The 16,995-nt window shown below is 37.9% G+C and overlaps 1 protein-coding gene across 7 annotated transcripts in view; it reads right to left on the bottom strand.

Moving 5' to 3' along the window:
* DNAJC6 (DnaJ heat shock protein family (Hsp40) member C6) overlaps positions 1–16,995 on the bottom strand; it is a 187,221-nt gene that overhangs the window by 35,336 nt on the left and 134,890 nt on the right. For all 7 annotated transcript variants that reach the window (XM_074380965.1, XM_074380964.1, XM_003921465.4 and 4 more), the window contains 3 exons: positions 16,919–16,968; positions 16,660–16,808; positions 3,552–3,674 (listed from right to left, as the gene is read on the bottom strand). In XM_074380965.1, coding sequence (XP_074237066.1) covers positions 3,552–3,674; positions 16,660–16,808; positions 16,919–16,968 — 322 coding nt within the window. The remainder of the gene's footprint in view (positions 1–3,551; positions 3,675–16,659; positions 16,809–16,918; positions 16,969–16,995) is intronic.

The raw sequence follows: 16,995 nt of genomic DNA, 5'->3' as shown, positions 1-16,995 counted from the left end.
GTTCTTCCTTATATTAAATAGGTTGAGTTGAATTCCATTCCTCCATGGCTTCTACTCAATGACCGTAATCCTTTTGTGAGAACAAAAAATAAACCTATTCCTTTCTCCCTATGGCAGTCCTTCACATACCCGAAATACCTTCCCTTTCCATCAATGCTTCTATTTCCCATTTAAAACAAACACAATCCCTTCTATTCTTCCTCATTTGATATTCCATTTTAACAGACGTCATCATTTAACACATTTCTTCTAAACAAATTCAAGTTTTAAAATGACAGTTTTAAATGTGCTGCCCAGATGTGAAATGAAAGATATGAAACATAGTCTGACCAAACTAGAGAAGAAATATCATCTTCTTTGTTCTGGATACTATGCTTTTACTAACATAACCCCAGCCCAAACTGCTATAAACGCAGGCTAAGTAACAACATAAGCTTTTATTATTCTCTCTATCCACTAAAACTCCTAGATTTTTTTCCAGATGATCTGTTAAGGTAATGGGAAAATACATTTAATCTTTTAAAACCAGAATTCAGGACTTCACATTGATTTATCTTGTGTTTAATTTCACATTGTTAGTTTTTGTTAAGTGAGTAACCTACAGGAACTTTTAAAATCTAATTCATAGGCCGGGCGCGGTGGCTCAAGCCTGTAATCCCAGCACTTTGGGAGGCTGAGGCGGGTGGATCACGAGGTCGAGAGATCGAGACCATCCTGGTCAACATGGTGAAACCCCGTCTCTACTAAAAATACAAAAAAACTTAGCTGGGCATGGTGGCACGTGCCTGTAATTCCAGCTACTCAGGAGGCTGAGGCAGGAGAATTGCCTGAACCCAGGAGGCGGAGGTTGCGGTGAGCCGAGATCGCGCCATTGCACTCCAGCCTGGGTAACAAGAGTGAAACTCCGTCTCAAAAAAAAAAAAAAAAAAAAATCTAATTCATTATGTGACCCTTATAAGTCTAAGAAAACTGATAAACTTAATTTCCACATCTTCATTGAAGTTGTTGATTAAAATGAATAACTAAATAAAACCTTCTCCCAGGAGAAAGTTGATCCATTAATCACCTACCTTTGGAAGCAGATATTCAACCTCAATTCAACTAAATGTGTAACAACCTAGCCAAATTTCTCCATCTTGACTATAAAGAAACTAAGAAATATCTTGCAGGACTCCAATAAACTATCTCAATTAGTCTATTAGTTATGTGAAATGTTCACTTGGTTTGGTATATGTTCATAATGAACCAATGAACCAATGGAGACTCCTTTTTTGCTAAGAATTTAAAATCATCTGTACAAAACTTTCTCTGAATTTTGCCTTGAATTACCATCAGGCTCACAAGCCTATAACTTTCCAGGATCAAACTCTTTCCATATTTTGCGGGGGAAAATCTCCTTTCTTCTTTTGCCTGGCACCTCTCCTTCCTGTTTCCACATAATACAAATGAAATCCATAATTGCTTCCCCAAGTGCTTTCGGCATTGTGTCACATAATTTAAGTCTACAGAGTACACTCATCTGAAGGATTGTGAGGCTCTCGTTCTATCTTGCTACCTATCAGCTCTGTCTTAAATATCATTGTTATGTCCTCCCTAGCTTGACATTTGTTCCCTCTGATAAAGAAAACAGAATAAAGGAGTTAAGATTATACCATGTACCTCAAGAATTTGTTGTCCTTACTCCAAACATAGTTTTTAAAAAAAGATATTTTTCTTATTCTGAATTATTTTCAGAATTTAGCCTTCCTGACACTCTTTTCACAGATACATAGCTGTTGGATACGTACCCTTTCTTTTTCCCTGTGATGCAGGTCTTTTAAAAAGTTTTGTTTTTTTAATTAAAAGATTAGTATATGATTATTATTATTTGAGATGGAGTCCTACTCTGTTGCCCAGACTGGAGTGCAGTGGCATGATCTCAGCTCACTGCAGCCTCCACCTCTCGGGTTCAAGCAATTCTCCTGCATCAGCCTCCCGATTAGCTGGGATTATAGGCACACACCACCACACCTAGCTAATTATTTATATTTTTGGTAGAGGTGAAGTTTCACCATGTTAGCCAAGCTGGTCTTGAACCCCTGACCTCAAGTGATCCACCTGCCTTGGTCTCCCGAAGTGCTGGAATTGTAGGTGTAAGCCACCATGCCCAACCATGCTTATAATTTTTAATAAATAACCAGTATATTAAGAAAAAAAATGAGAGCTCCCTCCTCCAGCTTCAATTCCATTTCCCAAAGATATGGTGTTGACTTCCAACACATGCATGTCCTTTTTGAGTGAGCTTATTGAGCACCCTGTAAAACCACAGTCTTTTGTTTGCCTCTTCTTTTTTCTTCTTCATTGGATTTTTATTCTTTATGAAGAATCACTGGAACTGGGAGTCTCTGGTCTCCACTGAGCCATCTTTCCTCCATCAAGTTGCTAGACATAGGCTCTCTGAACTTTTAGACAATTTTTGAGTGGAGAGAAAATCACCAAGGTGCTTAAGGCTGCTTAGTCCGTAAAAGCAATCTGTTCTGTTGCACCATCTGCTGTGCCTTGGAAAGGAAAATCCTTTGGTCTTTAACATTAAATTCTTACAAACACCAAGTGTCTTTCCTTTATTGCCAAGAGTTTGGGGATGTGAAGTAAAAAAAAAAAAAAAAATGTTCTTTGCCTTTCTTTCCTGTTTTAGCCAACCAGTTCTCAAGAAATGACGGGGGTGGGGAATCATCAAGTAATACTATGGCAAAAACGTATACACTAAAATTTATGGAAGCAATGAAATTTCCAGCATTAATGCTCAGATTCCATTTGTATATTCAATCACTTATTGAAGCCTTTTATGCCTGGGGTACAAACGTTTAAAAAAAGGCAGGGTTCTTTCCTGCAAGATGACAATAGTGTAGTAGAAAAGCATGCAGGAGAAGAGCTTATTATGACACAGAGTATTAAAGCCACCGAGGACATTTAGATATAATGGGAATGTCTGTATTGTGAAAATACTCAAGAGTCCAAAAGATTTTACTGAAAGTTGAGTTTTAAAGGATAGGCAAGAGTTCTGAGAAGAAGTGTTAGGGAAAGGAATTCTAGGAAACTGATGGTCAGAAAAATCATTAGTCACACTGGGAATGCTCTAAAATACAGTCAATTTATGTGACTTCTTACAAGGGCATAGGTATCTTTTTTTTAATTTTTATTCAAACACAAACAGGAAGAAAAAATAAATATGCCAATATATTAACGTTAACTTTACTCACACAAGTCAATGGCATTATTAGCTGTGCACACACCACTCCTGTTTCTGTTTTCTTTATAATACTTAGCACATTCTGATTCCCCTACTATGTGTGTTGTGTAGGCAGATGTGTATCTGCCTTTCTCACTAGTCAAGCTTTAAGCCAAGAATAATAAATTCCTTCCTTACTTTTACAAGTCTCATATTACTGATTCCTAAATATGGGCTCAACAAATCCTGTTGAACTCAAATGTTACCTGTCTACCATTGGGCACAGGACCATCCGTATTTGACCAAATCAAACCATCACCACCAAAAACAAAAGGTTACTCACCAAGCAGTGGACAACACAGACATTTTTGGGATTCTGCAGTAGCCAGTTATACATATTCCGACACACAGCAAAAAGGTTGTGCAGACTGGGAGCCTGCCTAATGGGCCAACTGCATTCTGAGACCTAAGGGAACACAGCAAAAGGAAATTAATTCCCCCAGCAGCTTCCTTTCCATAAGCAGGTATCACACAAAACAACAACTTCTGGAAGTGATACCACATCCTCTTAATATAGCCAGAAAAGTGGGAACAGGGTCCAAATGCAGAAGCTCCAAAGGAAGAAGAGGGTGTTTAACACAGAAATTTTTTAAATTAAAGATTTTGGTTTCAGTAAAGGTACGAAAACACATTTTGAAACACATTTTAAATTAAACTAGACCATTTCAACTACATATTTGGATTTTTTTCTGTTCTGTGAGGTTACACAGAATTTCATTTCTATTAAGTATAAAATGTTTTGACTTGCCCCCTAAATGTTCAATTATAGGGTTATAAGTCCTGCACCATCTCTAATTTATCCCAGCTTTTATCATAACATGAAAAGTGCTATAGAGTGAGCCAAAGGCAGGCTTATGCATGGATCTATTTTTTTTTTCTCTCTTTTAATCAAAGGACACAACTTACAGGGGAAACTCCTGGCATTTTCATGCATTTAACATGCATATTTTTTCATACATTATGGATCATCAGCTAAGTTCTAGGAAAACTACTTGGCTCTGATCTATGCAACAATCATCTAAGACCGGTATTAATATAAGCCCCATTTTGTAGATGAGAAAACTGCCTCTCAGAGGTTATCCAGAGTCACACTGCTGCTCAGCATCAGCACTGCAGCCAAGATCTTCTGAATATAAATCATCATGTTACAACACCAAACAGGCTGACATGATCATTTGCCTCAAAATACTATTAAGGCACGAGCCCCAGTTGATTACACATTTACTAATTTATCTAACAAACAATAAGGAGAAGCTTAGAGTTGGACAAACTTCATGACCTCTTTAAGACTTTCTTTCCTCATAAAATGTGAATAGCAGTACCTCTTACATAAGTCACAGGGCTGTGGACACTACATGAACGTGTACTTCAAGAGCTTAGCTCAGTATCTAACACACCCAGAGTGATGATGAATGTTGGTGATTATCATTACTTCATAAAAAAACTGCCAGTGCAAAGCCCTGAGGTCAGACAAAGCTGGCCATGTGTGAAAAAAATGAAATCTTCCATGGTGAGGGTGTAGACTGAAGGGCGAGATCACACAGTCTTGTTAAGGAGCTGGGAGAACATTTGAGAAGGAGAACGACTCTCAGATCTACATTTCCAAAGATCTTTCAAGCTCCAGTATGGAGAAATGGATAACAAAAGCCTAAAGGTAGGGAGACCAGTCAGGAGGTTGGTAAGGAGTGTCAATAAGGGATGACGGTGGCTTAGGCTCACTGAGAGGCAGTGGGGTACAAACACACCTGAGGGACTCAGGAGACAGAGACGTAGTGGGACACCTGGACATAAGACAGGTGATACATGGTGGCAGTGTGTGCATGTGCAGGGGTGTACTGAAGAGAGTGTCAGGGAAAGGAGAGGAAAGGGTCAAGCCTGAACTCCAGGTTTCTGGCTTGAATGCCTGGATAGAAGGCTACAGGAAGTGTTATTTCCTGAGATATGAAATTCTGGAGAAAGAAGAGGTTTCATACAGATGGTGTCAGTGTGCTCTGCAATCCCAAATGTCTCAAATGCCTTCTATTTGACTGTGGGAAAGGGAGGCAGGTGGAATTTGTTTGATTAGCCCTTTTCTGGCAACCAGATAATAAATAATCAAAATATGACTGGGAAGTTATCTGTGGTCTTAGTAGAGTTGACATCTAAAAGCAAACACCTGGAGTTTCTCTCTCTGGGACTGCCAAAAAAGCCCATTCTTTTTGGGTAATTTGTAACTTGTCTACAAGATGACTATGAGGCAGTGGCAAGAGAACTTCCAGGTTACCCACTTCATATACCTTTGGGAAGGACAGTATGGTTTATTAAATAAAGTATTTGAAATGTTTGGCATAGCTCCAGAACAGTCCAGAGTGATCTAGGATTGGCCTCTGTCAATTGAACTCTATAATGGCTTGCCCCTTTTATCCAACATGATTCAAAGCTGTTTCTGGCCTCACCTTTACCCACATATATATTCCCCATTGATGTGTTTGTTCTCAAGGAATGGAAATGACTTACTGACTAAAAATATAGAATAACTGAGAAGATACATTTTGCTGCCAGAGGAATCATAAAATATATATTTGTACAAGCTGCTTTATGTCTGAAATGTATTTTCTTCCCTTGGTAAACTCCAATTCATCTTTTAAAACCCAGGTTCAAGATCTAATAGGCCTTATTGACATTTACTGAATATTTTACCCAACTGCTGCAGAATTTCTATTCTTTTCATTTGCACATGGAACATTTTCTAGAATAGACCACACTTTCGTCCACAAAATGAGTCTGTACAAATTCAAAAACACAGAAATCATACCAAGTATCTTCTCTGACCACAATGGAATAAAACTTTACAACTAAATAACAAAAGGAACCTTGGAAAATACACAAACACGTGGAAATTAAACAACATGCTGCTGAGCAACCAATGAGTCAATAAAGAAATTAAGAAGAAATTTTAAAACGTCTTACAAATTAAAATAAAAATATACAAAAACATATGGAATCCAGCAAAAGAAGTACTAAGAGGAAAGTTTATAGCAATAAACACCTATATCAAAAAAAAAAAGAGAAAGACTTCAAATTAACAACCAAATAATACACCTCAGGGAACTAGAAAAGCAAGAACAAACCAAGGTCAAAATTAATAGAAATAAAGAAATAATAAAGACCAGAGCAGAAATTAAGAAAATTAAAACTAAAGAAAATACAGATCAACAAAATAAAAAGTTGTTTTTTTGAAACAATAAAATCAATAAACCTTTAGGTACATTAAAAAAAAAAGAGAAGACTCAAATAAATAAAATCAGGAATGAAAAAGACATAACAACTGAGACTCAGAAATACAAAGACTCATTAGAGACAGCTATTATGAATAATTATATACCAACAAATTAGAAAACTTAGAAGAAATGGATAAATGCCTGAACAAACACAACCTACCAAGATTGAACCATGAATAAATAGAAAACCTCAACAAACCAATAACAAATAATGAGATTGAGGCTGTAATAAAAATTCTCCTATCAAAGAAAAGCCCAGGACCTGATGGATTCACTGCTGAATTCTACCAAATATTTTAAAAGGAACTAATACCAATCCTACCCTAACTCTTTAAAAAAAATGGAAGAAGAGGAAATACTTTCAAAACTCATTCTACAAGGTCAGCATTACCTGATACTAAAACTAGAGAAGGACATAACAACAAAAATCCAGTATCACTGAAGAACACAGGTATAAAAACCCTCAACAAAATACTTGCAAACCAAATGCAACAACACATTAAATAGATCATTCACCATTATCAGTAAAGATTCACTTCATAGGTACAAGGATGGCTCAGTATATGCAAATCAATAAATGCGATAAACCACATTAATGGAATCAAGAACAAAAAACATATGATTATTTCAATAGATGCTGAAAAAGAATATGATAAAATTCAACATCCCATTGTGATGAAAATCCTCATGAGGCCAGTCATGGCGGCTCACGTCGGTAATCACAGCACTTTGGAAGGCCAAGCCAGGTAGATCACTTGACGTCAGGAGTTTGAGACCAGGCTGGCCAACATGGTGAAACCCTGTCTCTACTAAAAATATAAAACTTAGCCAGGCATGGTGGCAGATGCCTGTAATCCCAGCTACTTGGGAGGCTGAGGCAGGAGAATTGCTTGAATCCAGGAGGCAGAGGTTGCAGTGAGTTGAGATGGTGCCACTGCACTCCAGTCTGGGTGACAGAGTGAAACTCTGTCTCAAAAAAAAAAAAAAAAAAAAAAAAAACCTCATGAAAATAGATATAGAAGGATACCTCAAAATAATACCTCAAAATAATAATGGCCATCTATGACAAATTCATGGCTAACATTGTACTGAAATGGAGAAAAACTGAAGGCCTTTCCTCTAAAGACTAGAACATGACAAGGATGCCCACTTTCACCACTATTATTCAGCATGATACTGGAAGTCCTGGCCAGAGCAATTAGGCAATAAAAAGAAATAACGGACATCTAAATTGGAAAGGAAGAAGTCAAATTAGCCTTGTTCAAACCCAACATGATCTTATGGCTAGAAAAACTTAAACACTCCACCAAAAAAAAAAAAAAAAAAACTGTTAGAACTCACAAACGAATTCCGTAAAGTTGAAGAATACAAAACCAACATATATAAATCAACAGCATTCATATGTGCCAACAGCCAACAATCTGAAAAAGAAATCAAGAAAGCAATGCCATTTATAATAACTACAAAAAATATAAAACACCTGGGACTCAATCTAACCAAAGAAGTGAAAGATCTACACAAGAAGAACTACAAAGCTCTGATGAAAGAAATAGAAGAGGACACAAAAAAAAGAAAAGGTATTCCAAGTTCATATTATTAAAATGGCAATACTACCCAGAGCAATGTACAGATTCAATGCAATCTCTATCAAAATACTACCAATGACATTCTTCACAGAAATAGAAAAAAAATAAAATTTATATGGAACCACAAAAGACTCAAATAGCCAAAGCCACCTTGAGCTGCTAGAGGCATCACATTATCTGACTTCAAAGTTTATTATAAAGCTACTGTAACCAAAACAGCATGGTACTGGCATAAAAGCAGGCACATGGACTAATGGAACAAAATAGAGACCCCAGATATAAATCTATACATTTACCACCAATTCATCTTTGACAAAGATGCCAAGAACTTACAATGGGGAGAGGACAGTCTTTTCCATAGATGGTGCTGGGAAAAGTGGGTAACTATATGCATGAAAGTGAAAATAGACCTATATCTCTCACTATACACAAACATCAAATCAAAATGGGATTAAAAACTTGAATCAAAAACCTGAAAATATAAAACGACTAGAAGAAAACACTAGAGAAATGTTCCAGGACATCGATCTGGACAAAAATTTCTTTCGGAAGACTTCAAAAGCGCAGGCAACCAAAGCAAAAATAGACAATTGGAACTATATCAAGCTAAAAAGCTTCTGCACAGCAAAGAAAACAATCACCAAAGTGAAGAGACAACCCACTGGATGGCAGGAAATATTTGCAAACTATTCATTTGACAAGAAATTAATAACACAGAATATATAAGGAGCTCAAACAACTCAATAGCAAAAACAAAACACAAAAACAAAATTAAAAACTGGGCACAAGAGTTGAACAGAATTAAAAGATCTTCAAAAGAAGACATCGAGATGGCCTACAGTTATATGAAAAAAATGTCCAACATCACTAATCAGAGAAATGCAAATCAAAATTACAAGAGGTGTCACCTCACCTCAGTTAAAATGGTTTGTATCAAAAAGACATGTAATACCAGATGCTGGTAAAGATGTAGAGAAAAGGGAACTCTCACACACTGTTGGTGGGAATGTAAATTAGTACAATCACTATGGAGAACAGTATGGAGGTTCCATATGACCCAGCAATTCCACTACAGGGTATATATCCAAAAGAAAGGAAATCAATGTATCTAAGATATATCTGCACTCCCATGTTTACTGCAGCACTATTCACAATAGCCAAAATATGGAATCAACCTAAGTGCCTATCAATGGATGAATGAAAAAATAAAATATGGTATACATACACAATGAAATATTATTCACATAAAAAAGAATGAAATCCTGTCATTTGCAGCAACACAGATAGAATTGGAGGCCATTATAAGTGAAATAAATTAAGCACAGAAAGAGGAATACTGTATTTTTTTACTCATAAGGAGTAATTTAAAAAGTGTATCTCATGAAGATAGAGAGTAGTAGTTACCAGAGGCCAGGAAGGAGAATGGGAAGGGGTTTGAAGAATGAAAAAATACTATAAATGTACTTAAACAGTACACTTTAAAATGGTAGAAGTTGTACATTATATATGCATATTTTAACTCAAATATTCAAAAAAGAAAAAATCAAGTTTAAGTGCTCTCTTGTCTCTGACAGTTTCTCTACTACTCACAGACAGAAACGCTTAGTCATCTTTATACTCATGCCCTTGTTTATCTTCATCGATTACAGCTTTTTTCAGTAGAGCAACATGGTTAAGGCCATAGGCCAGATTTTCACTCTGGATTTACCATTTACTACCTGATTAACCTTAGGCAACTTACTAACCTCTCCAGGCCTCAATTATCTAGTGTGTAAATTATAAATGAGCATTGTAAGATTGTTGTCAGAATTAAGTAGCAGAACATAAAAACAGTAAATGCTAGCTTGTGGACAAGCTGTCCTGAATAAACTGCTTATATCTGTCTCCCCTTCTGGACACTGAGCTCCAAGAGAAGAGAGACCGTAACTTACTCACTTTTGTAACCCCAGTGTCTGCTGTACATGTGTTGCTTATATGGAAGGTGCTCAACAGGTATTTGCTGAGTGAATGAATGAGTCAAAGAATAAAGGAATGAACTCCATTTGGTAATCTCTCTCTCTCTCTCTCTCTTTTTTTTTTTTTTTTTTTTTTTTAAGACTAGTCAAGTGCAGTAGTGAGAAGAGGGGAAAGAGTAGAAAAAGGAGTTCGATCCGTAACTGACTGTGAACAATCAATTAAGATAATGCACTACCTTCGGACCAGCTGGTAATCTCTTTTTATAATAAGATTTGTCTGTATGTACAATATCTTGAGGAGGGAACCGGCGAATCCATTTTATTGGGGTTTTTTAGACTGCAACAGAATGAAAGTATAGCAAATTTATCTCCCCAGTAGTATTTTTAAAGGTTTAAAAAACTGGCTGTTACACACACACACACACACACACACACACACCCAAATGTCAATATCTGTAATAAGTCTCAGCTAAAAGTTGGTTACATTATTCTTAGCACAATAGGCTAATAGCTCCAGAATCATTAACTCAATCAAGTAAATAATATTAATTTAAAGTACTCCATAATTATATATTTACTTGATATATAATTACACACCATTAAACAAACATACAATTAGAATTTTTTAAAAGCATGCACTTTGTCTAAAAGGGGAAAACATTAAGGCATAAACAAAACCAACAAAATAAAAAGGAAACTCAATCACTGCAAGCTATTTTTGTAGCTCTCCGGGGCTCACAGCTTCATGCAATAAGCATAGCCCTTGACACTTCACAATGCTGTCTCCAGTCTTCCTGAACACTTCCTGGGGCTGCTGAGCATCAGCGGACACCATACGGATTACCAGGCTGCCATGATACCACCCAGTGGGAAAGAAGCCAAAACAGTGCCAGGGCTGGATGCCATTCAATTTTCATCTCTCCATCATCCCTAGCCCAAGACAGGATGGGCAGAAGCGGCCATTCACTAAGCATAAGGACAAAAGCTTCATTAGCCAGGCCTGGTGGCACACACCTGTAATCCCAGCTACTCAAGAGGCTGAGGCAGGAGAATCGCTTGAACCTGGGAGGCAGAGGTTGCAGTGAGCCAAGATTGTGCCACTGCACTTCAGCCTGGGTGACAGAGCGAGACTCCATCTCAAAAAAAAAAAAAAAAAAAAAGAACAAAAGCTTCTACTTAGAGACAGAGAGTATGACTTAATTGCCATATCTGGCATTTTATGAATCACACACCATTTTTGGATGATGGGGATAATTCAGTCAATCATTTATTGTGGCATTTTATTATTATCGATGTTAATCATAGCTACTACTTGCTGAATGATGACTCTAAGCAAGACACTGCTATCAAACTTATTCCTTATAACAAACTAACAAAAATATTTCGAAGAGTGCTTATGAGATAGGCGCTCTGTTTTTGGCATATCCATTTTATACAGGAGAAATCTGAGTCCAAGGAGAGGTAAAAGTGATTTGCTCAGGAAGAGGAACAGATGAGATGTGAACCTAGGGTAATTTTTAAAGTCTGAAGTTCGTATACACTAGAGGGTTTCATCTCAGTTTAAAAAAATAAAAGATGTGCACTCTCCATTATATTACATTGTCTGATGATTGATAACAATTCCAAACCTTGCATTTCTAAAGTGGTTAGAGCTTCAAGCGATGGCTATGTTCTACCAAGGTTAAGACATTCAATTCATGGAAGCTGCGTAACTAGAATGTGGGGATCTCTGGTCCTCTGGCCCCCAGGCCAGGGATTGTTTTTTTTACTCCAGTTATTTCCTGCCCTGACACCGAGGCATGGTGGCAGAGCGAGGGATGAAGTATGAGCTAGAAAGTTCCCCCACTCCCACCAATCTCCCACCAAAGCAGAAACAACTGGGAGCTGTAGCGACCTCTTTGGTACGCTCTGGGAGAAAAAGGGTAAAAAGACTGACTTTCAATCATGAGTCCTTTAAGACACCCTAGTTGATAATACATTTTCCAAAAATCAAATTGTTCCCAAAGGGAAAGAAATCCTACAGGACTATGTCATTTAGAAATAGTTAACAAGAGGGCAGAGTCTAAAAGAGCCAGCTGGGCTGCAGATTTCCAGGCTCCCTGCAGGATACCTTCACCATACTGTCCTTCCTGAGTGGACAGAGGGAGGAGAGACAAAGTGGTCCCAGAATAGCATTAATCAGAACTTAAGAACTTTGGGGCCAGGTCAGACTTGGTGTTCATTCATCCAGCTTTCCATTTATTGCCAACGGTAATGCCAAGAAATGTGTACAGGTTCCTGATATTCTGGGGCACAGCTATAAACCTTCTATGCGGAAACCTAACCAGTGTATACACGCATACAAACACATATTCATGGAGTGGATGGGAACAGTGTTTATGTTGGGAATGATGAGAAAGTATAGATAGCGGTGTTGGTTACACAACACTGGGAATGTAATTAATGTCACTGAACTGATATACTACAAATGGTTACAATGATAAGTTTATGTTACTGTATTTTTTTTTCTTGAGACGGAGTTTCGCTCTTGTTACCCAGGCTGGAGTGCAATGGCACGATCTCGGCTCACCACAACCTCCACCTCCTGGGTTCAGGCAATTCTCCTGCCTCAGCCTCCTGAGTAGTTGGGATTACAGGCACGTGCCACCATGCCCAGCTAATTTTTTGTATTTTTAGTAGAGATGGGGTTTCACCATGTTGACCAGGATGGTCTCGATGGTCTCGATCTCTTGACCTCGTGATCCACCTGCCTCGGCCTCCCAAAGTGCTGGGATTACAGGCTTGAGCCACCGTGCCCGGCTGTTACGTATATTTTATCATAATAATTTTTTTAAAGGAGTGGAAACAGATGGTTAAGCTCTCTGAAGCCTACCAGTAGATGTACATCACAGAGGAGTTATGGGTCTTTTAAATTCAGATTATGAACATCTGGTTTAACTGATGCACCTTGTTCGTCTCTGGGACTTCATTGTCAGCATCAGTACTCTTATTTCCTCAATGTGGACACTGGCTATGAAGAATCAATAAAAAAAAAACTGAGGTTCAATACTTCCTCTGCAGTCCTGAATAGGTATTCTAGTACTTTGCTTTTGAATGCTGGATTATGTGCTATGCATTCTCTTGAGTTGTATCCTCTGCTAAACTGAGACTAAACAAAGTCCTATTTTAACATTCTGTGCCATGTGCAAATATGTAATAGAAAAATAAGGACAATAGTATTGATTATTTCATACAATTCCTGTCAACCAATGTGGCTTCTAAGCATAAAAGCGAATCAAAATACAGAATGAAAGCCCTCAGCAAGGTAAAATCTTCCGGGAAATAGCCTGTCTTTGCCAACATCACTACCTGCATCCTGAAATGCAGATTTGAACATACACAAACAATCACATAATCATCATGTAAAGTGACTCAATTCAGGTTTCAAGGCACAGAGGTATATGATGTGGGCAGAGCCAGACTCCCACGAGTTTATAAATTTAAAAAACCTATGAGTTTATATACTCTCATGAGTCTATAAATAAAACCACTTCTGTGTCTGGTATTTATGGTAGACTCTACCATCAACATTTATTAAAATAAGGTTTAATTTCAGACCTAGAACTCCAAAGAACTGGAAGGAGTAAGAAATGGCTCTAGTCCTCATGAACTGAAAGGTTAAAAACAAAGAAAACTTTTCTAAGTCATGCAATAATGAGATGCAAATCAATTCACAGTATTAGTGCTGGGAAAAGAAAGGTCTAGGCGTTTGAAAAGAGATGTAGGCAAAACAAAAACAAAAGTAAGATGGAAATACTAGGGCTCTGGAACTGCCTCCCCGAGATGCAACTAAAGGTAAAGGAGACAGGTCAGAGGATCCACTTCCCTTCTGCCAAATTCTAGGACTATCTAGGAAGAGCTAAAGATGTAGTGCAATCCTGTGTTTTAGGAGAAAGAATTGGAAAAGCCTTATGGCATGTGAAAATCTTCCCCTTAGAAAAACCAGGTTAATAAAGAAGGAGATGGGCTGGATGCAGTGGCTAGCACCTATAATCCCAGCACTTTGGGAGGCCAAGGCAGGTGGATCACTTAAGGCCAGGAGTTTGAGATCAGCCTGGCCAACATGGCAAAATCATCTCTACTAAATATATAAAAATTCGTTGAGCATAGTGGTATACGCCTGTAATCCCAGCTACTCAGGTGACTGAGGTACAAGAGTTGCTTGAACCTGGGAGGCAGAGGTTGCAGTGAGCCAAGATCATGCTACTGCACTCCAGCCTGGGCGACTGAGTGAGGCTCTGTCTTAAAAACTAAAAAATTTTAAAAAAGAAAGAGGAGATGAAGGGTGTGTGGCATGGATGGCTTTTAAGGGAGGAGTAGCTCATACAAGGAGACTGTGTGTCTCTGTGTGTGTGTGTGTGTGTGTGTGTGTGTGTGTGTGTGTATGTGTGTGTATGTGCACACATGTGTGCATGCACATGAGCACATGGATATCCCTGGTTGGAGCATGTGATTTTGGGGCAACGAAGAACAGTAAAAGATAAAGTTAGAGGACCAGATAGAGGCTAGATCATCAAGAGCCTCACAAGACACTAACAATTTATATAGGCAAGAAATGACCCCACTCCTCTGACCTATATAGGCCTTTCTCCTGCTCTAAGATCCAGCTGTCACTGGTGTCTCTTTTTAACTAATCTCCCTTGGCAGGTATTATAAATATTATTTGTACTTACCTTGAGAATGTCCTGTGTTCTCTTGCCAACTAGGCTTAGGTGTCTTGAGAACACAAACCAAATATTTATTTTATATCTATAGTGTTTAAGAATTCTTTGCGCATCCGTGCTTTTAAAAAACATTGATTATCTACATCAGGCACTGTTCTAGGTATCAAAAACAAACAAACAAAAATTGCTCCCTTCTCTTCTAGGGCAAGTAAGAGCAGCCCAGAGAAGGTGTTTATATGTAATCTCTGATTCCTTTGGTAAACTGTTAAGCCCAGTCACAAAAACTTTAGTTACACTGATAGATGCCTTTCATTAAAAACATCTTTACAGAGATTGCCTTTTATAAATATTACACAAAGATAAATCTTTGTATGTATAAATGCTTCTATAATGATATTATTATATCTCTTCTATAATGATATTATATCTTTATGAAGGTGATTTCCGAGGGAAAATTATCCAGATTATCACAGCTCTTTCAAGGTCAAATAAAATTTCTATGAAATACTGTGTAGGATGTTCCACAGTCCTGAAATTATGAAAATAATGGCACTGACTTAGCCTCCAACAAGAAAAATCCATTTGAAAGATTTGCCTTATATTAAAAACAAAATATCTATGCACATTTTTGTTTGATGTTAATTCACTGGTTCTGAATTAGCTAATAGGTGGAATAAGAGTTGGAAGGTTATTTTATTACAGTAGATTTTAAAGAGCTGCACTTAAAATCTCCATTACAGAATGGCAATTTAGATCAAACCACTTCAGAACGATGTTATCAGTGCTTTATCAAAGACTGGTCCCCACAGCTACATCAGGAGCAGCCCCCGGGAAGTTGTCAGAAATGCAGATTCTCATGCTTCCCTTGTCCTTCTGAATCAGAAGTCTGTGTTTAACAAGCCCTCCAAGTGATTCTGAGGCACACTAAAATTTGAGACTGTTCTCAAAATATGCTGAAAAAGAGGTCCTTAAAACTCTCCCATATCTTATTGATTATTAGGGGAAGAAGGAGCCTTAGAAAGCATAAACACCAATTTTCTTGTGTGTTTTACAGATCTGGAAACTGAGGCCCAGAGATTATCAATGGGAACTGGAATTTGGAGCAAAGTATGTTCCAGCATCAAAGCGGAGATCCTAGATACACAGCATAGTCAACCAGCTATCGTTTTATGTATTTGACATCAAGCTTCACTTTTAAAGGATCCATGCATAGAAAGCTCATTCTGTTTATTAATAGACCCAAATGAATCTAAAGACTAAGTCAAAAATACTTAGAGATGTTCTTGAGAGGGGGAAAACGGCCTTTTTTTAGTAAGTCAGAATTCAGTGGTCAGAAATACCAAGCTCGATATCAAATTCAAACCTAAGCCAACTCTCAGTTCCTTAACCAGGTTAAGACTAGGAATATTTCTCTGCCTAGTTCAAAAAACTTCTTAAAATATATTAATGGAAAGACATTTTCATTAATACTTCTTGGTACTGCTCTAGCCACACTGCCTCATCTTGATGCCAAGTAGCAATAAAGAAGAGTCAAAGGCATAATTAGTGTAACAGCATGAAGGCAGCCAACTGCCCTAGCAGCAGTTCAATCTCCAAATTAAGCCTCATGAACAACGTGCCATGGAACAACTAGCCACCAGCAGACTTGTGACCACAACTTCGATCGTATTTCATTGACAGATACACTTTCCCATAAGTATCCTCAGCCAAGGAAAATGTTCAGGATGTCTCACAGCAGCCTAACAAATATTTTGTGGACAGAATTGTCCAGAGTGTAGAGTTCTTCAGCTTCAGCTGTGTAAGGCAAATGCTTTGAGGGTGTCTCTAAGGAGGAAAAACACCCTGTCATGTCTTCAACAGTACGATCTCAGGGCTAAAAATCCTTACCCGGCTGTGAAATTTGGCAGTTCGGTAAGACTTAGGTGACAGATTGTATACTGTGTAGTGGTCAAGATGTCTGGAATCCAAAAAGCTTCGAATGTCATCAACCTGATTCCTGAATCCTATATCAACATTGTCCAGAGGAAAGGACATCACTAGGAGAGATCATACAGAAAGAGAACAGGTTAAACATTTAGGTCTGCTGTCACGATGGGCAGCAACTGGAAGCGGAGCCAAAGGACAGTAATAAACATGAGAAACTTACCAATTATTCTGGAGGTAACGTAAGTGAAGTCTAAATCTCCCTTTGTGTAGCTAAAAGCAAGACAAAATATGGGCACT

Source organism: Saimiri boliviensis, chromosome 11 (assembly GCF_048565385.1).
Source record: "Saimiri boliviensis isolate mSaiBol1 chromosome 11, mSaiBol1.pri, whole genome shotgun sequence".
In the NCBI taxonomy this organism is placed as follows: Eukaryota; Metazoa; Chordata; class Mammalia; order Primates; family Cebidae; genus Saimiri; species Saimiri boliviensis.
The sequence above is the reverse complement of the archived record's forward strand: the minus strand, read 5'-3'. Positions and strand labels throughout refer to the sequence as shown.